General features: G+C 47.2%; 1 protein-coding gene across 1 annotated transcript in view; it reads right to left on the bottom strand.

Annotated features, from left to right (window-relative positions):
• DHCR24 (24-dehydrocholesterol reductase) overlaps nucleotides 1-5,942 on the bottom strand; it is a 28,712-nt gene extending 22,770 nt beyond the window's left edge. The window contains exon 1 of the mRNA XM_073357600.1: nucleotides 5,659-5,942. Within this exon, the coding sequence (XP_073213701.1) occupies nucleotides 5,659-5,889 (231 nt within the window). The 5' untranslated portion in view covers nucleotides 5,890-5,942. The remainder of the gene's footprint in view (nucleotides 1-5,658) is intronic.
• Nucleotides 5,943-18,315: the final 12,373 nt, after the last annotated feature.

Raw genomic sequence — 18,315 nt, 5'->3', positions numbered from 1 at the left:
ATACTACAGTTTATACAAGAGCTCCCATACAGAATCCCAAACCCAAAGCACAGAGAAGGAAAGAAAGAAATTTAATGGATTTTAGCTAAGAGTTGTGTAACCTATGGCCCCAGCTCTGCAACTGCATCAGCACAAAAGGATGCAATTCTGTAATCAAGTACTAATTTCATACAGGAAAAGAAAAGCAATTGGTGGGAGTGTCGAAATCATCTATACAAACATACCAAAGACAGACTTCAGCATGGAACAAAGAGACTGTACAGGGTTATTCATTTTACTGTATATGTATTTATTAGGACTAGTAATGTATCCACAATGATTTAAAAATGTAAAGTACTATATGAATAATATATGTTATTGGCAAGGTAAGGATATGTAAATATATACTTATGTTATTTTAGTAACAACAACAATGTACATTTATTGTCAGTAATATAACTTTTTTGCACACCCATAACTAAGGCTACGATTTTGTCACGGAGGTTGCCAAGTCATGGAATCCATGACTTCCAGAGATCTCTGTGACTTCAGCCAGTGGAGGCTGGGAGCTGCAGGGTCTCCCCACCACTCATAGTTGCTCAGAGCTTGGGGACCCCGCGCCTCGGGCAGTGGAGGTACCCCACAGCTCCCGGCATCCATGGGTGGCGGTGGCCCCTAGGAGCTCCCAGCTGCCGTGGGCAGCAGGGGGCTCCAAGCCATGTCAGGAGGACCCCACAGCTCCTGGCTGCTGTGGGCTCCTGCAACTCCCAACTGTTGCAGGGAGTGTGGGTCCCCGGAGCTCCGAGCCACGAGTGGCAGGGAGACCCTGCAGCTCCAAGCGGCGGGGGACCCTGGAGCTCTGAGCCGGGGCCCATGCAGCTGCCCAGCTGTTGTAGGCAGTGTGGGGACCACGCGGTTCCCCATTTTGTCACAGATATTTTTAGCAAAAGTCACAGACTGGTCACAGGCTTCCGTGAATTTTTTTTTTTTATTGCCCGTGACCTGTCTGTGATTTTTACAAAAAATATCTGTGACTAAAATCTTAGCCTTACCCATAACCTAAGGTCAGTTGCTTTAGTAGGAACTGGGGAAGGATTTAGACAAACAGTAATCTGTGCCCAATTTACATGTTACTCTTATATCTAATAGAGAAAGAGCAGGGAGACAGTCTTTTGTTCTCACAGTTATGGGTATGATGGCATATTGCATTGTTTTGTGCTGCAATGTAAACTGCAGAGTAAAATACAGATGCATTGATACAATTTCATTGTCTTCCTTTCTTTTTTTCTTAATATCCTCTTGCTGTAATTGGGCACCAAAGACTGGATTCAAATCTGGACTTGCAAATGAACATTACAGAAAGAGACAGATAAGCAGAGAAGTATTCACCAACTCCAATTCATAGATTCCAAGACCAGAAGGGACCATTGTGATCATCTACTCTGATTTCCTGTGTAACACAGGACATACAACCTCCCCAAAATAATTCCTGCAGCGTACCTTTTAGAAAAAGTTCAAATCTTGTTTTAAAAAATTGTCAGGGATGGAGAATCCACCCCCAACTCTTGGTAAATTGTTCCAATAGTTAATTAACCTCCCTATTAAAAATGTATACCATATTTCCAGTCTGTATTTGTCTAGCTCAGTGATATTCAGAGTGAGGCTTCCAAGCTCTTGCTCTTTAATGTGTCACATGAGGTTTTTGCAGCACATGATATTAAAACAGTGTGATTTAATTATTAACCAGTATGAGTTATTAACCAATCAGGATGCTTATGGTTATTAACCAATTCTAGTTGATAAAATAATAATACTTGGTCAATCATTTTGCTATGCAAATCTTTATATATAAACTAAACATTTCTCGTCACACTGTTTAAATATGAGTATAGAGTACTATAGTAAATGAAACAATGAATTCACACTGCTGTGGCTCTTTTGAGTAATGCTGATCGCTAATTTGGCTCCTGAACCACTGAGGTCTCTGTTAAACCCTTTGTTAAAGCTATTACATAAATGACACCATCCCCCCTCAACAGGAAACATATCAAGTTGAAAAAAACCAATAAAACCATTATTATTAGTGTTGTGCTATCTGGAGCAGCTCATGACTCTGAGTGCCGACCTCAGGGCAGGCTGTCAAAAAGCAGGGCATACATCCCAAACTGGCTGTATATTCTATGATTAGATTTTCCCAACCCAATAACAAATGTGAACTCTGAAGCACTATAACGATCTTACCATGGGGTCCCAGACAGTCCCTTTGGGCACTCCAGTCCATCTTGACACCCACGCAAGCTAGACTTAGTGATAAATGGTCACTTATACCAAAGACCACAAAATATTCAAGTTGCTCCGAGTACCAAGAGAGACACTTACCCCACATCAATTTGTACCTCAGATCTCACACTAAAGACAACCCTATACACTCCTAGGGGAATTCTGCGCCAAAAAATATAAAATTCTACAAAATTCTGCATATTTTATTTGTCAAAATAACACAGTATAATAATGCCAGTTTAAATTATTTTGGTAATTTATTTTGAAATACCTGTCAGCAAGTATATCTGTAATAATAGAGACAAAAAGATCCAGGAAATGTTTTTTTGACAAATAGATTCCTTACAAGGCAAATTAATACAGAACTTTGAGCAATTCATTTAAACTACAACATAGAAACATATTTCCTGCACCCCCCAGGAATAGTGCAAAGGCTTGGGGGAGTCACAGGTAATGGAGGAGCTGAGGGAGAGGGAAGGAGCCTGGGAGTGAACCGGGAGGGTTGTTGGGTGTGCATGGGAGAAGTATGGAACAGGTATTTGGGGGGCGGGGGGATTGGTAAGGAATTGGAGAGCCTCCCCCATGCAGACCATGACTGAGCCTTAGCCTCTTCCATTCAGTCAGACATATCTGCCCTCCCCTGCCCCCGTGTGGCCCCTGGCTCAATGCTGTCATCCCACTAGCTTCTGAGCCCCCGGCCCTGTCTGTCCCCCCATCAAGTTTTCTGAACCCCAGTCTGTGACCCCTCTCAGCAGCTCCACGTGCCCCACTCTGTCTGTTATCCTCCCCCCTCCCGTATCCTGTGCCTCCCAACTTTGCTCCATCATGCTGTGATGAAGGTAGTGGGCTTACTGCCAGTCAGCTGCTGCTGTCTGTTCTGGCGCCACAGTGGCTTTTGAACTGCAGCACTTCTCAGGCAGAATGTATTTTTTGAGCAGAAAAAAAAAAAATCTGTGCCAGACATGAATTCTGCACATGTGCAAAATTCCCCCAGGAGTATCCTATAGTAAAGTAACTCAGGATTTATTAACTAGGAAAAAGAAATGAGAGAGTTATTTACAGGTTAAAGCAGGCAACACATATATACAAATGAGTTACAATCTAGTTCCAAAATGTGACAGAGTTGTAGTATAAATGTCTTTTAAGGCTAACCAGGTTGACCTTGGGCATCTCTGCTTTTGTTTCCTAATTCCGGCCCAGTGAGAGTCCAAACGGCAAAGAGATGAAGAATGTTCATGTTATTTTGTTCATCCAGAATTCAAGCTGATGGCACAAACTTCCTTGCACAAAGCACCTTTACCATTAGCCCAATCTTTGTATCGAGATGCTTCACACTGGCCCACTTAGGTTTGATAATCCTTCTTGATGGCAGGGGAACCACTCCTCCTGCCTCAGTTCACAACTTCAGAGCAGGCATTTTTACAGACGTAAGTTTCCTTTTACAAATTACCTTATAGCCTGGGATACAGACATTACAAGTAAGATTAATGAATGCAGCAACTTACAGGCATTGTAGAGTCTAAACACAACCTTGCAAGTCTAACGCTTATCTTGAACAATACTAACATATAGGTGACCTGGTCTGGTTTCCGGCTATGAATTTGCTCATGCTCAACTGATAACTACAGCCTTGGCATTAGCTGGTACCTGATACACCAGAATCACAATTAGATTTATAAAAATGGTGCCTATCCAAACACTCGGGTGTCCTTTCTTAAAAATGCACCCAAAGTGCTACAGTACAATTTAAGATAACCTAGCATCAGAGAGTCAGGCTATTTCTGAAATGTCAGACTTCCCTGGGAAAGGCTTGTGTGGTCTAATGACCCTGTTGTGAGCTAGCTAGTGGGAGCTTTAACTCCTGGTAGGGCTACCCCACCTGGACAGATCCCGGGGTACGGACCAGATAAAAAGCAGTCCTCTGGTCCTCCAAATTGGGGTTTGAACAGTCGGTCAACGAACTATTCTTGTAAACAAGTTTAAGAATTAAGAATAAATTTAATTTAAGAATAAACAATTCCCTACCTTTGCAATGGCCCTGCTAAGTTTTCAACTGCCTGGGAAAAATGATAAGTTTTGAAAGATGCCCTGAAGATCATCAAATTCAGGCTGTTTTGGACCAGCAACACAAGTAAATTCCAAAACTGAGGAACTCTCACAGAGAACACCCTATCAGCAGCTCCCTTGTTTATATCCATAAAGCTCCAGTTTGAGCACCGGTGCTGACCTCAACTATGGCAGTATGTCATGGAGAGAGACAGTGTCTCTGAGTGAGAAGGTAAATGGCTTAGGGCTTTAAAGGCTAAAACCAACAGCCCAAGTTTCACATGGAAAACCACAAGCAGTCAAAAAGAAAAGGAGTACTTGTGGCACCTTAGAGACTAACCAATTTATTTGAGCATAAGCTTTCGTGAGCTACAGCTCACTTCATCGGATGCATACTGTGGAAACTGCAGAAGGCATTATATATACAGAGACCATGAAACAATACCTCCTCCCATCCCACTCTCCTGCTGGTAATAGCTTATCTAAAGTGATCATTCTCCTTACAATGTGTATGATAATCAAGTTGGGCCATTTCCAGCACAAATCCAGGTTTTCTCACCCTCTGCCCCCCCCCCCCCCCACACACACACAAACTCACTCTCCTGCTGGTAATAGCTTATCCAAACTGACCACTCTCCTTACAAATGTGTTATGAAAATCAAGGTGGGCCATTTCCAGCACAAATCCAGGTCTTCTCACCCCCCCACCCCCAACTCACTCTCCTGCTGGTAATAGCTCATCCAAACTGACCACTCTCCTTACAATGTGTATGATAATCAAGGTGGGCCATTTCCAGCATAAATCCAAGTTTAACCAGAACGTCTGGGGGGGGGGGTAGGAAAAAACAAGGGGAAATAGGCTACCTTGCATAATGACTGCAGTTTCCACAGTATGCATCCGATGAAGTGAGCTGTAGCTCACGAAAGCTTATGCTCAAATAAATTGGTTAGTCTCTAAGGTGCCACAAGCACTCCTTTTCTTTTTGCGAATACAGACTAACACGGCTGTTACTCTGACACAAGCAGGCAGTGCAGATTGCAGAGCATTGCTCCCAGCAAGATCCTTTACTCACAAGGAGGCAGCTCCAGGCTGCACCAGCTTCTAACAGAAGCCAGGGCAGCATGTGCCCTCTTAGGCCCTTTCTTAAACCACAACAGCTAGCTGAAGTTAACTAACATGTTCTAAAAAAAAGGATCTTATAATAATCTCAGATTGAGTTTACCACCAAAGCCAGACAGGGTCTCCTCCCCCAGCGCCCCAGCTTTCTCCTCCTTCTTGCCATCCCTTGCACCTCCTTCCCCATCAATGTTTCCCCTCACCCCGAACCCCACCGCAGGGTCCCCTTGATCTCACCTGTGCCTGGATGTGGCGGACACGCTGGCCGTGCTGCCGGGGGGCACTGTGCAGCCTCCACACGGCCCAGGCCCGCAGTTGGTAGTAGATATCGAAGAGGACAGAGAGGGGCAGCAGGAAGAGACAGACGAAGACCCAGCGGTGATGGACCAGCAGGTACTCCAGCCCCTTGTGCCGCACCCACAGCGCGAGTAGCAGGAGCCCAGCACCCAGCGATAGCAAGGGGTCCATCCCAAGCCCCTAGAAGTCCCTGCCTGCGCCCTGCAGCCCTGCCCCTCACCAAGCCCCTCCCTCACCGACCTCTGCCCCCACCCCTCACAGAGCCCCTCCCTCGCCCCCCCAACTGACCTGTGCCCCCACCCCTCGCAGAGCCCCTCCCTCGCCCCCCCAACTGACCTGTGCCCCCACCCCTCACAGAGCCCCTCCCTAGCCCCCCCAACTGACCTGTGCCCCCACCCCTCGCCGAGCCCCTCCCTCGCCCCCCGCCTGACCTGTGCTCCCACCCCTCGCAGAGCCCCTCCCTAGCCCCCCCAACTGACCTGTGCCCCCACCCCTCGCAGAGCCCCTCCCTCGCCCCCGCCTGACCTGTGCCCCCACCCCTCGCCGAGCCCCTCCCTCGCCCCCCGCCTGACCTGTGCCCCCACCCCTCGCCGAGCCCCTCCCTCGCCCCCCCCAACTGACCTGTGCCCCCACCCCTCGCCGAGCCCCTCCCTCGCCCCCCCAACTGACCTGTGCCCCCACCCCTCGCCGAGCCCCTCCCTCGCCCCCGCCTGACCTGTGCCCCCACCCCTCGCAGAGCCCCTCCCTAGCCCCCCCGCCTGACCTGTGCCCCCACCCCTCGCCGAGCCCCTCCCTCGCCCCCCCAACTGACCTGTGCCCCCACCCCTCGCAGAGCCCCTCCCTCGCCCCCGCCTGACCTGTGCCCCCACCCCTCGCAGAGCCCCTCCCTCGCCCCCGACTGACCTGTGCCCCCCACCCCTCGCAGAGCCCCTCCCTCGCCCCCGACTGACCTGTGCCCCCACCCCTCGCCGAGCCCCTCCCTCGCCCCCCCAACTGACCTGTGCCCCCACCCCTCGCAGAGCCCCTCCCTCGCCCCCGCCTGACCTGTGCTCCCACCCCTCGCAGAGCTCCTCCCTCGCCCCCCCCAACTGACCTCTGCCCCCACCCCTCGCAGAGCCCCTCCCTCGCCCCCGACTGACCTGTGCCCCCACCCCTCACAGAGCCCCTCCCTCGCCCCCGCCTGACCTGTGCCCCCACCCCTCGCAGAGCTCCTCCCTCGCCCCCCCAACTGACCTCTGCCCCCACCCCTCGCAGAGCCCCTCCCTCGCCCCCGACTGACCTGTGCCCGCACCCCTCGCAGAGCCCCTCCCTCGCCCCCGACTGACCTGTGCCCCCACCCCTCACAGAGCCCCTCCTCACCTTTATACCCCCCCACTGACCTCTGCCCCCACCCCTCGCACAGTCCCTCCCTCGCCCCCCTGACTGACCTGTGCCCCTGCCTCTCGCACAGCCCGTCCCTTTCCGGCTCACCGACCTCTGCCCCTAGCCCCTCACCCTCCGCCCCTGGCGGAGCCCCGCACTCAGCCCCGTCCCCTCTTTGCTCCGACCCGCTCGCGCGCTGCTGCCCTCGCGCTGCCAGCCGGCTGCCGCCCGTTACTGGCAAGGACGCAGCACGGTCCACTGACGCCCCTACCGCCACCCTCCGGTCCGGCCCCGCGCCAGCCCCTTTCGCCTGATTGGCTGGGCCGCCGCACTCAGTGGTGAGGCGAGGAGAAGGCATCGGCCAATGGGAAGATAGGGAAGGGATCGGACCAGGCGCTGCGCGGCGGGATTGGCTGGAGGCACAGCCCTCAGCCGCCTATCGGGGTGGGACGCGGGCACAGGGGTGGGAGGGGAGAGGAGTATTTGTGAGCGGGCGGGCGCGGGTGGGATGGGGAGAGCCGAGGGGAGGACTAGGGAGGTTGGGGGATGGGGAGGGCCAGGGGACATGGGGATAGGGATAAGGGATGGAAGGGCCAGCAAGGTTTGGGGGATTGCAAAGGCCAAGGGCGGGTTGGGATGGGAGGAGGGGGAGACAGGGATGGGAGGGCAGGGGGGCTTGGACAGGGTCAAGGGGGCTTTGGGGGACAGGGAGGGTTGAGGGGGGGTTGAGTGATGGGGAGGGCCAGGGATATGAGGATGGCGACTGAGGAGGCTGGGCTGGCATCAGCTCAGGGCGAGGTGCGGTGATGAAGCTGTATGGGGGCAAACTTGCTTCATGTGCTCCTGACAAGCCAGACAGACACATCTCCCTGGGCCCCTCGTGCGATGGGCCCTTTGACACCAGCACAGGGAATTACTATGTGGCAGAACATCCCTCATGCTATAGCAGGCTACCCCAGAGAAAAAACTCCTGTCCTTGGCATGATGCTATGAAGTGGCAACAAAACATCCCCAGACTGTGCCTCACCCCCCTGCATCAAGGCCCAAATGTGGGGTGTAGCATGTGACAACCCAAAATGAGAAACACAGACACACACAAATGAATCATGCGAGAAACTTAAAATGCTGTGGAATTCATTCCTTTAGCATAGTGGTTCTCAAACTTTTGTGTTAGTGACCCCTTTCACATAACAAGCCTCTTGAGTGCGACCCCCCTGCATAAATTAAGAACACTTTTTAATATATTTAACACCATTATAAACGCTGGAGGCAAAGCGGGGTTTAGCGTGGAGGCTGACAGCTTGCAATCCCCCTATGTAATAACCTCAAGACCCCCTGAGGAGTCCCCAACCCCCAGTTTGAGAACCCCTGCTTTAGCATAACGCCCCCCCAGCCCCCTGTTTAACCTCAGTGTAAATATTTGCTATTCCTAACATTAATAATTTAACAACTAAAGTGAAGAGATATAAAATTTGTGTGGAATGTAGGGAACTTTGAGCTGAAGGGAGTGGTAGCCCTTGAAATGAGAAACATTTGAGGTATCTGGCAGATGTGTCTCTAAAGCACAATGATACAGCTCCATCAGGCAGTGACAGAATGCCACTGCAGCATAGTGCTATCAGGTGGTGAGATGAAAGTTCATTATACCAGTATGCAATATAATGATGCTGCATCAAAGCACCACTGCAGCACGACATGGTGTCAAAACACTGCCACTTTCAGATACAGCATGCTAATGTGATGTCAAACTGTGTCAACACACTGTGCTGCAGCATAATAATGTGGTGTCAAAACATCACATTTGAACAGAAAGCAGTGATGTGGTGTCAAAAAGTCACTATGGCATGACGCATCACAGTAATGTGTCAAAAGGGACCAATTTTGAGTTTGAAACAAATAGCACATTTTGAGCATTGCGACTTTTGGTGTGAATATTTCTCCTGCTTTTATTAACTGCTTTGAGGTCCAATAAAAGATCACTGATTTTATTAAAGTTGGACCAACTTTTAGTTAATTTTGTTGCCCAGGCATATATGGCAATACGAGTTGCCATATACACCCTTCCATTTCTATGGGGAAAGCATCAGAACAGCACTGGGAAAGAACAGGCAGAGCCCCCATACTAGTTTTTCACGAAGGCTCAGCAATTCCCACTGAGAACAGCTATTAGTCATGGTCTTTAACAATAAACATGTTTTTCTTCCCCTTCTCTCATACTGGGCCAAATTCAGCATAGGGATAAGTGGGCATAATTCTCACTTTCACAAGAGATGGATTGGCTCCCTTTGTCTGCTGGTTAGGACGCTAACAAAACAACCAACAAAAAATAGGTATAAACTCTTACATGTTCTTCATGAAAATTTTAATAGAAGGCGAAAGATAACCAAAGTTAAACAGAGAGAAGTGTCTCGTCCACACTTGAAACAGGATACTCTGATAGTATTGAATGAACAGGAGGATAATCTTTGGACATAAGAATGAGCAAAAGAAATTTTAATTGAGTGACAACATAATTTATTTTTAAAGGGACACTGTTGACTTCAATTTAAATACTATCTCTTGAAATTATTTTATATAGAGATGCTTTAAAATTTGTTCATAATGGTTTTTTTGTTCTTCTGTTGTTGTTTTTAAGGCCCTATCCAGCAGAGGGGAATAGAAGGGTCCAAGAGTACAACACAAAACACTGCTTTGAGATCGGACGTGCAACTGACCATTAATATAACAGTGAAATGGACTATACATAGAGCAATGTCAAATGCACAAAGTAAAGGAACTGATGAAATGGAGACAATTTTTTTCATGCCAGCTTCTTTCAGTTTTAGTAATTGTAGGTGTTACTTGCAAGAATGGTAGAGAAAACAAAATTCAGACAGAAATCTAATTTTCAAATCCACAATCTTCCTTTGGTGTCTTCTACAAAAGTAAAATATTAAATCTGATTCATCAATCAATTTACTTTGTGGCCAACGTAACACTGATTGCCCTTGTAATTGTATACAGTACTCCCATGGTTTAGGGAATAGGATTTATTAGCTTACAAAAAATCTTATGAAAAAAGAATGAAAAGATTGGGACCGTTTACTTTAGAATATAAACTCTCCAACTTCAGAGCATAATCCAACCTCAGACTAATTTTCCATAACTGCCTACCACAGTGCACCTTGCAGTATCCTTTCAAGCAGCTGGCACTGGTCACTCAGAAACAGGATACTGGATTAGATGGACCACTTAGCTGATGCAGTATGGCAAGTTCTGTATAACAGGTTCCCCTTGCTGTCTGACTTCACCATAGAGCACTGAGCAGAATTGAGAGGGATTTTTTTAAATCTACTGTTTAGCCATGCTTGAGTCTCCACCCTAGTGAGAAAAGATTAAAACCATATAAAAATCAAGTATAAACCAGTCTCAATAATTGTATAGTTCAGTTAAGCTCACTGTTGTGCAAGAAGAATCTGTTTCTGGCAGGTGTGTGGGAATCAGAAGAAAGGTGCAAAGCTACGTATATTTCATTGGCTCAAAAGAGAAGTCTGTTGGAGCATGAAGGCTATAACGAGCCATTCTGTATGAGATTAAAGGGCTGATGCATGTCATTCTAGATTTGATCTAGAGGAAGACAGGCATCCTGAGCAGATTTTTAACACATGATTTGAGAGAGATATCAGGTTTCAAGTTAAAGACTTCAATGAAAAAATGTGGTGGAATATAATCAACCATTCTATAAGCCATTTACTATTATTCCTTACAACAAAATTCCAGAGTAATGGCAAACAATCCTGTACTAATATGATTGTAAAATGTAGTGATTTGGACTATTTCCAGGGAATAGCATAGTCAGTCACTTTTACACTAAGTAAGAATTTATAGCTAACTTGTATGATGAAGCAGGGCTGAGCTAGGGAGGAGGAGCAAGTGCCATACCTAGGTATTAGTTACCTGGCAACATTATTGAGTAAGGGACAATAGCACCAGAGGATTTAGGGTTGCTACGCCCTTTAAAAGGCACCAGAGCTATACAGTGTGCTTGGGGTAAGGCCAACTTAAGACCTGGGAACGCTTGGGAGAGATAAGGAATGTCTCGTACACAGGTGCACAAGGGGTGGAACGTGTCCCAGCTCCCTTCCTCATCCTAATGCATGTGTGCAGGAGCCAGCATAATTAAGGAGATTTTCAAAGGCACAAATGTGTTAGGTGTCTAACACCCATTGACTTTCAGTGGCAACTGGGCACTTAATTGCCCTTTGTGTCTTTGAAAATCTCCCTCTTGGTCCTTAGATTTTATGTGAAAAGAATATTATCTGTTTGATGTTGCTCAGTCACCCTGGTATCTAGACACTAACTTTAGGAAGATATTTACAAATAAATTATCACTGGATATTAAAATATCAGTCTCACATGGTTCCTATCACCTGACATGTTCTGCAAATATTTCAAGTTCTGGAATAGAAGCAACAAACTTTAGTGAGGAGCACTTGAGGGTCTAGTATGATAATCACATTTGTAGTTGTTGAGTGTCAGAAACTCCATTTTACTGGCAGACGACTGTACTGGACAATCACTTTCTAGTGTGTTAGCAGTCTCCAGATGGTATTCAGAGAGGATGAAATTCATCCCACTGTAGACAGTTCAGATAAGGTCCACCGCACCACTTGACCCCCCACTTAACTCTCTCATTATGGGCTTGACTGGGACATAAATCGATAAGGAATGTCTGGTTTGAGCTCTTTGCACTGGGGAGAATTTGATCTGGAGAAAAGGATAGTCTAGTGGTTTGAACACAGAACAGAGAACCAAGCAATCCTGAGTTACAGTTTCAGCTCTGACACTGAATCCTTTTGTGACCTTATGCAAATCATTTTACGCCATAGCTCCAGTTTCTGAATCTGTAAAAGAGAGGATAATAATACTTCCCATCTCTCAAGGGTGTTGGTGTGAGGCCTTATTAATTAACAGGTGTGGCCAAAGTGTTATATCAGTGAAACCATATATTTGAATTATTAACCAAGGATCAATTGCATAATAAGATGGCATGATCAGTGCTGACAGAGCATTTGGATACACCTCCTGCTGTAGGGGTCACATTCATCGTGTGGGAAGGAATCAGATGTAGAATGCAAAATAAAATTTTGAAGTTTAGCAAACCATTGCATTTGGCAAATGCTTTGGTGGCTCAGCACCATAGGTCAGGAAGCAAGGTCAGCTAACGGTCAGAACATTCACAGAGCTACTGAAATAAACATGCTGCGGAACTTCCTAGAGCTTTTGTGGATTGTCTCTAAAGTTTATTAAATACAGCTTTACAATGGCCTGTGAAAAGACACACTGTCTGGGGTTTATAAAAAAATTAACTAGTCAAAACAAAAAGCTGGGCTGGGAAAGGGATTTTGACCCTCACTGCGTTGTCACTGTGGGACTGTGCCACTAGCAGCAAATGACTGTGACCAATCATCACTCTGCATTAAACAGTTGGGAACAGGGTCTGGAATCTGGTGCTACAGATGGACGCCTACTGCTTCTGGTATGTCATGCAGCACACAGAGGTGTACGCGGAGGGAGGTGGCAATGGTGGTTTCTCAGGGTGGCAATGACTCAAGAGTTGGTTTTGTGGCCCCATTGACCCTATGTATGCTGCTGATCAGGAGTAAGCAGTGGCACCAGTCATAGGGGAGGCTGTGATTGTTCCAGCTTTTCGTGCATGGAGAGGTGCCCAGTGAGATCTAGGATTGCTATGGGGTTCAATAGCAGGAGAAGTTAGGTGTAATGAATAATAAAGCCTGGGTTTATTCATATAAAATATCATTAAAAGGGCTAAGAGAGGATCCATTTATCTGGCAATACTGGGTTACCATTTTCCCTCTGTTCAGAATGTTATCAAGCTGCAGTTCTCAGTCTGTGGGTTGCGATCCTTAAAGGGTTTATCACCTGTTGTTGGGGATGCACAGCAAAGGGCTCATTAGCAGCTTCTTTCTTTCCTTGCCTCTGGTCTTCTTATTGAAGCAGATTTGCTCAGTCACTAGTACTGTTCTTAGGGGCCCAATAAACCATTATGCTGATTACCACATGCAGCACCTCCATTGCAACACTGTGGGACACACACAGAGTATTCTGGTGTAATCTGAGGATTGAGGTTTGCAAACATCTTAATGCAAAGTAATGGGAGGGAAAAAATTCAAAGTTATTTTAATGCAAGGGATGATATGGACCAAATTCTTAGTCACATTTTCAACTCCTGCAGAAAATCCATCTACACTCTGTCACTTAGCTGCATAAGTCACATGTACATTTATTGCTACCATTCTTCCAAACAAAGCGAAGCCATTATTGTCTTGGCCTTCACCATTCATTCCTTTTCATTTAATAATCTGCTCCCTGTCCTATTTGGTTTATTTAAAAATTTTAAAACTGTTATGGGCCAGATCCCCGGCTGATGTAAACTGGTGTAATTCCAAGCTATGGGCTAAAAAAACCCCCTAGTTTACCTTCAAGTCAGCTGTGGATCCAGCCCTTCATCTTCATTTACCTACACAAAAGAAAAAGTTAATAATGTAAAAGAAAAAAAAATACAGACAGGAAACAACCAGTTAAAATTACTGGTTGTCTATTATGTAGTTAGTTATCACATCATTTGCATTGCTTCCAAGCATTTAAAACAGGTAAATTAATAGTTAAGGACATCAGAAAACTTATCGTGCCCAAATAATAAATAAACATTTTCTGATCATCAGTGCTCTTCTTTCATCAGACATCTCAAAATATAAACACAGTGGAAAAAACATTGGAAACAGAAAGAAAAATTGTATATGTTCACATTAATGGCATGTCTTAATCAGCCTTAAATGCAACCTTATGTAACTTCCCACTACATTGTTAATGTTCTGCACTTTGCTATGGTATGGAACAGCCACTACTGCAGTCCAGAGTCTGTAGCAGCTTCCAAATACAACTGGTCTCATGTCTGTGAATGGATGGAGCCTGGAGGGTTTGGCTAGTTACTCCTAGGGGAATTCTGTGCCACTGTGCATGTGCAGAATGTATGTCCCCTGCAGATTTCTTTGCTTCTCCACAGAAAAATGACTTTCTGACAGGGAAGCAAAGGGAAGCTACAAGAGTGGGCATGCGACCTTCCCCAGCAGCATGTTTTGGGTGCCCAGGGCAGCCGGCTGAGAGGTAAATCACTGTGGGGCAGGGGGTGGGATTGGGGAAGATCTGGCTTCTGGCTCCTATCCTGTACTGGGTTCAGCTGCTAGTCCTGGCTGGGCTTGGAAGGACAGGACTTCCTCTTCTCCTGCACGGCATCCAGGGCTGTGTCAGACCCACCCCCAGATTTGTCCCCCGGCTGTAAGCTCTGCAAGCCCCCTCCCCGCTGCTTCCTGTACCCATCGTTCCTCTGTTGCAGAGGGAGGGATCACCTAACCCTTGTGCATCCAGACCCCCTTATACCCAGACCCTTCCGCTGAGCCTCGCTCCCCCCGCACCCAGAATCCCACCTTACAAGCCCCACTCCCCCTGCATCTGGACCACCCCAATGAGCCACTTGCACCTGGATCCCCACCCTACCGTGCCCCAACCAGTTGTACCTGGTTCCCCACCCAACTGAGCCCCACTCCCCCAGCATCTGGACCCCACTCTGAGCTCTTCTCGCCCAGGCTTCCCTGCCAAGCTCTATCTCCCCCATACCCAGACCCTCCTGCTGAGCCCCAGACACCTTCACCAGACCCCCCTGCAGAGTCCCATTGCCCCTGCATCCAGAACCCCACAGCAACCCCCCACTGAGCCACCCACACTCAGACTGCCCCACACAGAACATTCTCAACCCACATCTGGATCCCCTGCACACTAAGCCCATCCACACTTGGATCCTGCCTTGCTGAGCCTGCCTGCCCACACCTGGTGCACCTGGCATGGAGGAGCAGGGCACTGGGGTGTTTCTGGGGCAGGCCTGGTCCTTGCACTATGTGAAGGTTGGTTGCAGCCTCACCACTGAGTCCATGTCCTCAGGGTGAGCTGCACAGTGATCTCCTGCCTCTGTTCAGCTGGTGGCCTGTACTTTCCAGTGTCATGCTGGAACCTCCACATTTATTTGAGAAATAAAATTTGTAGAATTTTAAAATACTGTGCGCAGAATTTTTAATTTTTTGGTGCAGAATGCCTTTAGGAGTACCTAGTGGATGGATCATGCACACACACTGGAGAATGATGGGATGTGGAGTCCCTTTGCATAGGTTCTTTATGGTCTGTCATACCCCATGGAGCTGAACTGAAGTGGGCTCTACACACCAGGGGAGGTCTCAAGATTACCTCCTCTTTTGTAAAATTCTGTTTGGAAACCTCTTATAGCACTATTCAGTGAAATAACAGTAATCCATATACCTCCTACTACAATCACACAGTAGGGGAACAATTTTTCTCTTTCACCAGCAGAGGTGGAATTGTTACTGCCACAAAGCTGTAATGACTTAGAGCACTGGCCTTTTCTATTGAAACATTGTATTCCTTCACGCATAGACCTGAAAATGCATCAACAATAATTAGGGCGATGATTTTGTCATGGTGGTCACAGAAATTGTGAATTTGAATCATGTCCATGAAATCTTGGAAATGATGATAAAAACATATTAGGCCCCCAAACTGGGTGGCATTGTGACCTGGTGGATGGGGTCGCAGTGCCACTAAGGTTTGCCCCATCTGCCACTGTCTCCATCTGCGGAGGGGTTGACCGGCCAAACCTGAGTGGCGTGTGACACCGTGCGCCTGGTCGCAACGCCAAAGAACAGGGAGCCAGGCTCACTCCTGTTCAATAGAAGCAGATGATGGGGTGAGCGTGGGGTGGGCTCTCCAACCTCCCCTCCCCTGGGCCTCACCTTTCAACACCCCTCCACTCTACGCTTGTGTATGTTGATGGAGCACAAACTACATTATTTGGTAACCTTTCTGTAACTTAACTTTCCGCCCCCCATACCTGTGCAGTGAAATTTACTAAAAATTTCAATGTCACAATCATTGCCTTAACAATAATGTCTTCCCAGAAGGCCTGCAGTCCATCTCTCCAGCACATTTTAACATCTGCCATGTACTTCCTCAACAGAAGGGTTTTACTTGTATTGTTTCTTTTAGGAATAAACCATGCTAACATAATATTGAGATCGGGGCCCAAGAAAAGGCAGGAAGGATGGACACTGCCTATCTTGGGTGTCAAATTCACCACTGCTTTAAACAGGCACGACTCCAGTGGAGTTGGGCTCACTTATACCAGCAGTGAATTTGGCCCTCCGGCTTTTAATCCATGTTACAGAAAAGGTGCACACTTTGCATCCTAAACACAGTTTGCATCCCTTATAAGTGGTTTTCAAATATATTTCACAGTCATTTTAGAACCCTGTTAAGGAGGTAAAGCCCAAAGCCTCAAAAGTAATTTAGGCATCCAACCCTCATTGAAATCAATGAGAGTTAGGAACCTAGCTACCTTTGAGGATCTGGGCCTAAGTGTCTAACCTTGTTCTGAGGATGGGTCTCTGTGAAGCTGGCTGCATCAGCATTGTGGTAGTCTGATTTTGCACACAATTCCACAACACACTGGTGCAACAACGCAAATGCTTGCAGAGTGCCTGCTCCCAATCAGGAATGATTATACTGCTGTGTCAGTGAAAACAGTGCTGCAAAATCATATAGCCATGGTATGTCTATAGGCTAGGTACTATCATATCACAGTAACCTGCTCCTTTGTGCCTCTGTGCTGCCCAAAATGAAATGAAATGAAATAAAATAAAAGACTATCAACTACCCCCTGGATAGCCTTGTAGTCTCTGAGTGCAGTTGAGAGGGTAAGGCTGAAGCTTGAAAGATTGCTCAGAATATCTTGATGTCAGTTTATTTAAACATTATTGGGCCAAATTTATCACTGGTGTAACCCAGTTGAATTCACTGGAGTTCCACCAGTAGTGAATTAGGTCCATTTCCCCTATTATTTAGCAAGTATTATTATAATTATTTGTATTACCAATTACCATCACGCCTAGGAGCCCTAGTCATGGACCAGGTGTCGGACCCCTGTCTTTATGATGTGACCATTTAAAATCACGGATGCACAAGATTCTTAACTTATTATAGTCAATCTACTTATTGAAACCTGACACCTGACACCCAGAGAAAACATGACATTCTGTTACACTTGGATATTTAGCTTAGGGATTGCAGCCATTTTGGCCAACAACAAGGATTGAACAAACAACACCCCTAACGTGTAAATTTCTAAAGGTTGAGCTAAGCAACAGGCTCTATCACCCAGAGTTGTAACAGACCCACCTCCTCTATTGAATACTCTATTGAATAGAGGCTCTATGGCAGGGGTGGGCAAACTTTTTGGCCTGAGGGCCACATCTGGGTATGGAAATTGTATGATGAGCTATGAATGCTCACAAAATTGGGGGTTGAGGTGCGGGAGGGGGTGAGGGCTCTGGGGTGGGGCCGGAAATAAGGAATTCAGGGTGCGGGAGGGGGCTCTGGGCTGGGACAGGGGTGCGGGTGCAGGGAGTGAGGGCTCTGGCTGGGGGTGCAGGAGGGTGAGGGGGGATCAGGGCTGAGGCAGAGGGTTGGGGTGCTGGAGGAGGTCAGGGGTGGATGCAGCTGCTGGGCCATAGTTTGCCCATCCCTGCTCTATGGAGTGGTCACAGAGAGTAACAAACAGTGACCAGAGGGGTACACATGGCCTAGCACAATTATTGTCCCTAACCTGCAGGAAAGAAGCCCAAACCCCAAAACATTACACCATACAATGGTTCTCAGAGTCAGGGGAAGTTTTGCCAGAGTAAGGATTGAGTAGGGACTTTAGGATTTGGCCCAATGGTTTTAACGAATTCCTGATTCCTAGAATCGGTAACAGCTTCTGCCATTGCACACCCTAGTGGAGGGACCCAGCACTGGAATGTCCTCTAGAACAGGGTTCAATGCACCAGCCCACAAAGCACTGAGAGCCAGCTATCACAGCCTCGATAATAAGCTTGGAGAGGAAGTGTAAACAAGGCAGCTGGAGAATAGTCCCCCCGTGCCCATTAAAGCTGCCCTTCCTGGGTGAAACCTTTGTGGGAAGACAGTCGTGCAAACATCATCTGCCCTGCCCTGGAGGAGAATGCTCCAGCAGGGGTGACTCACACCGAGCATCTTATTTCAGATTGGTACCTTTCATCCTTCCAGGTCCAGTGCTGCATTCTGTAAGTGTCACAAACCCCCACTTCTTAT

The sequence above is a fragment of the Lepidochelys kempii genome, chromosome 8 (genome assembly GCF_965140265.1).
Source record: "Lepidochelys kempii isolate rLepKem1 chromosome 8, rLepKem1.hap2, whole genome shotgun sequence".
NCBI lineage: Eukaryota > Metazoa > Chordata > Testudines > Cheloniidae > Lepidochelys > Lepidochelys kempii.
This window is presented reverse-complemented; position numbering and strand designations above follow the sequence as displayed.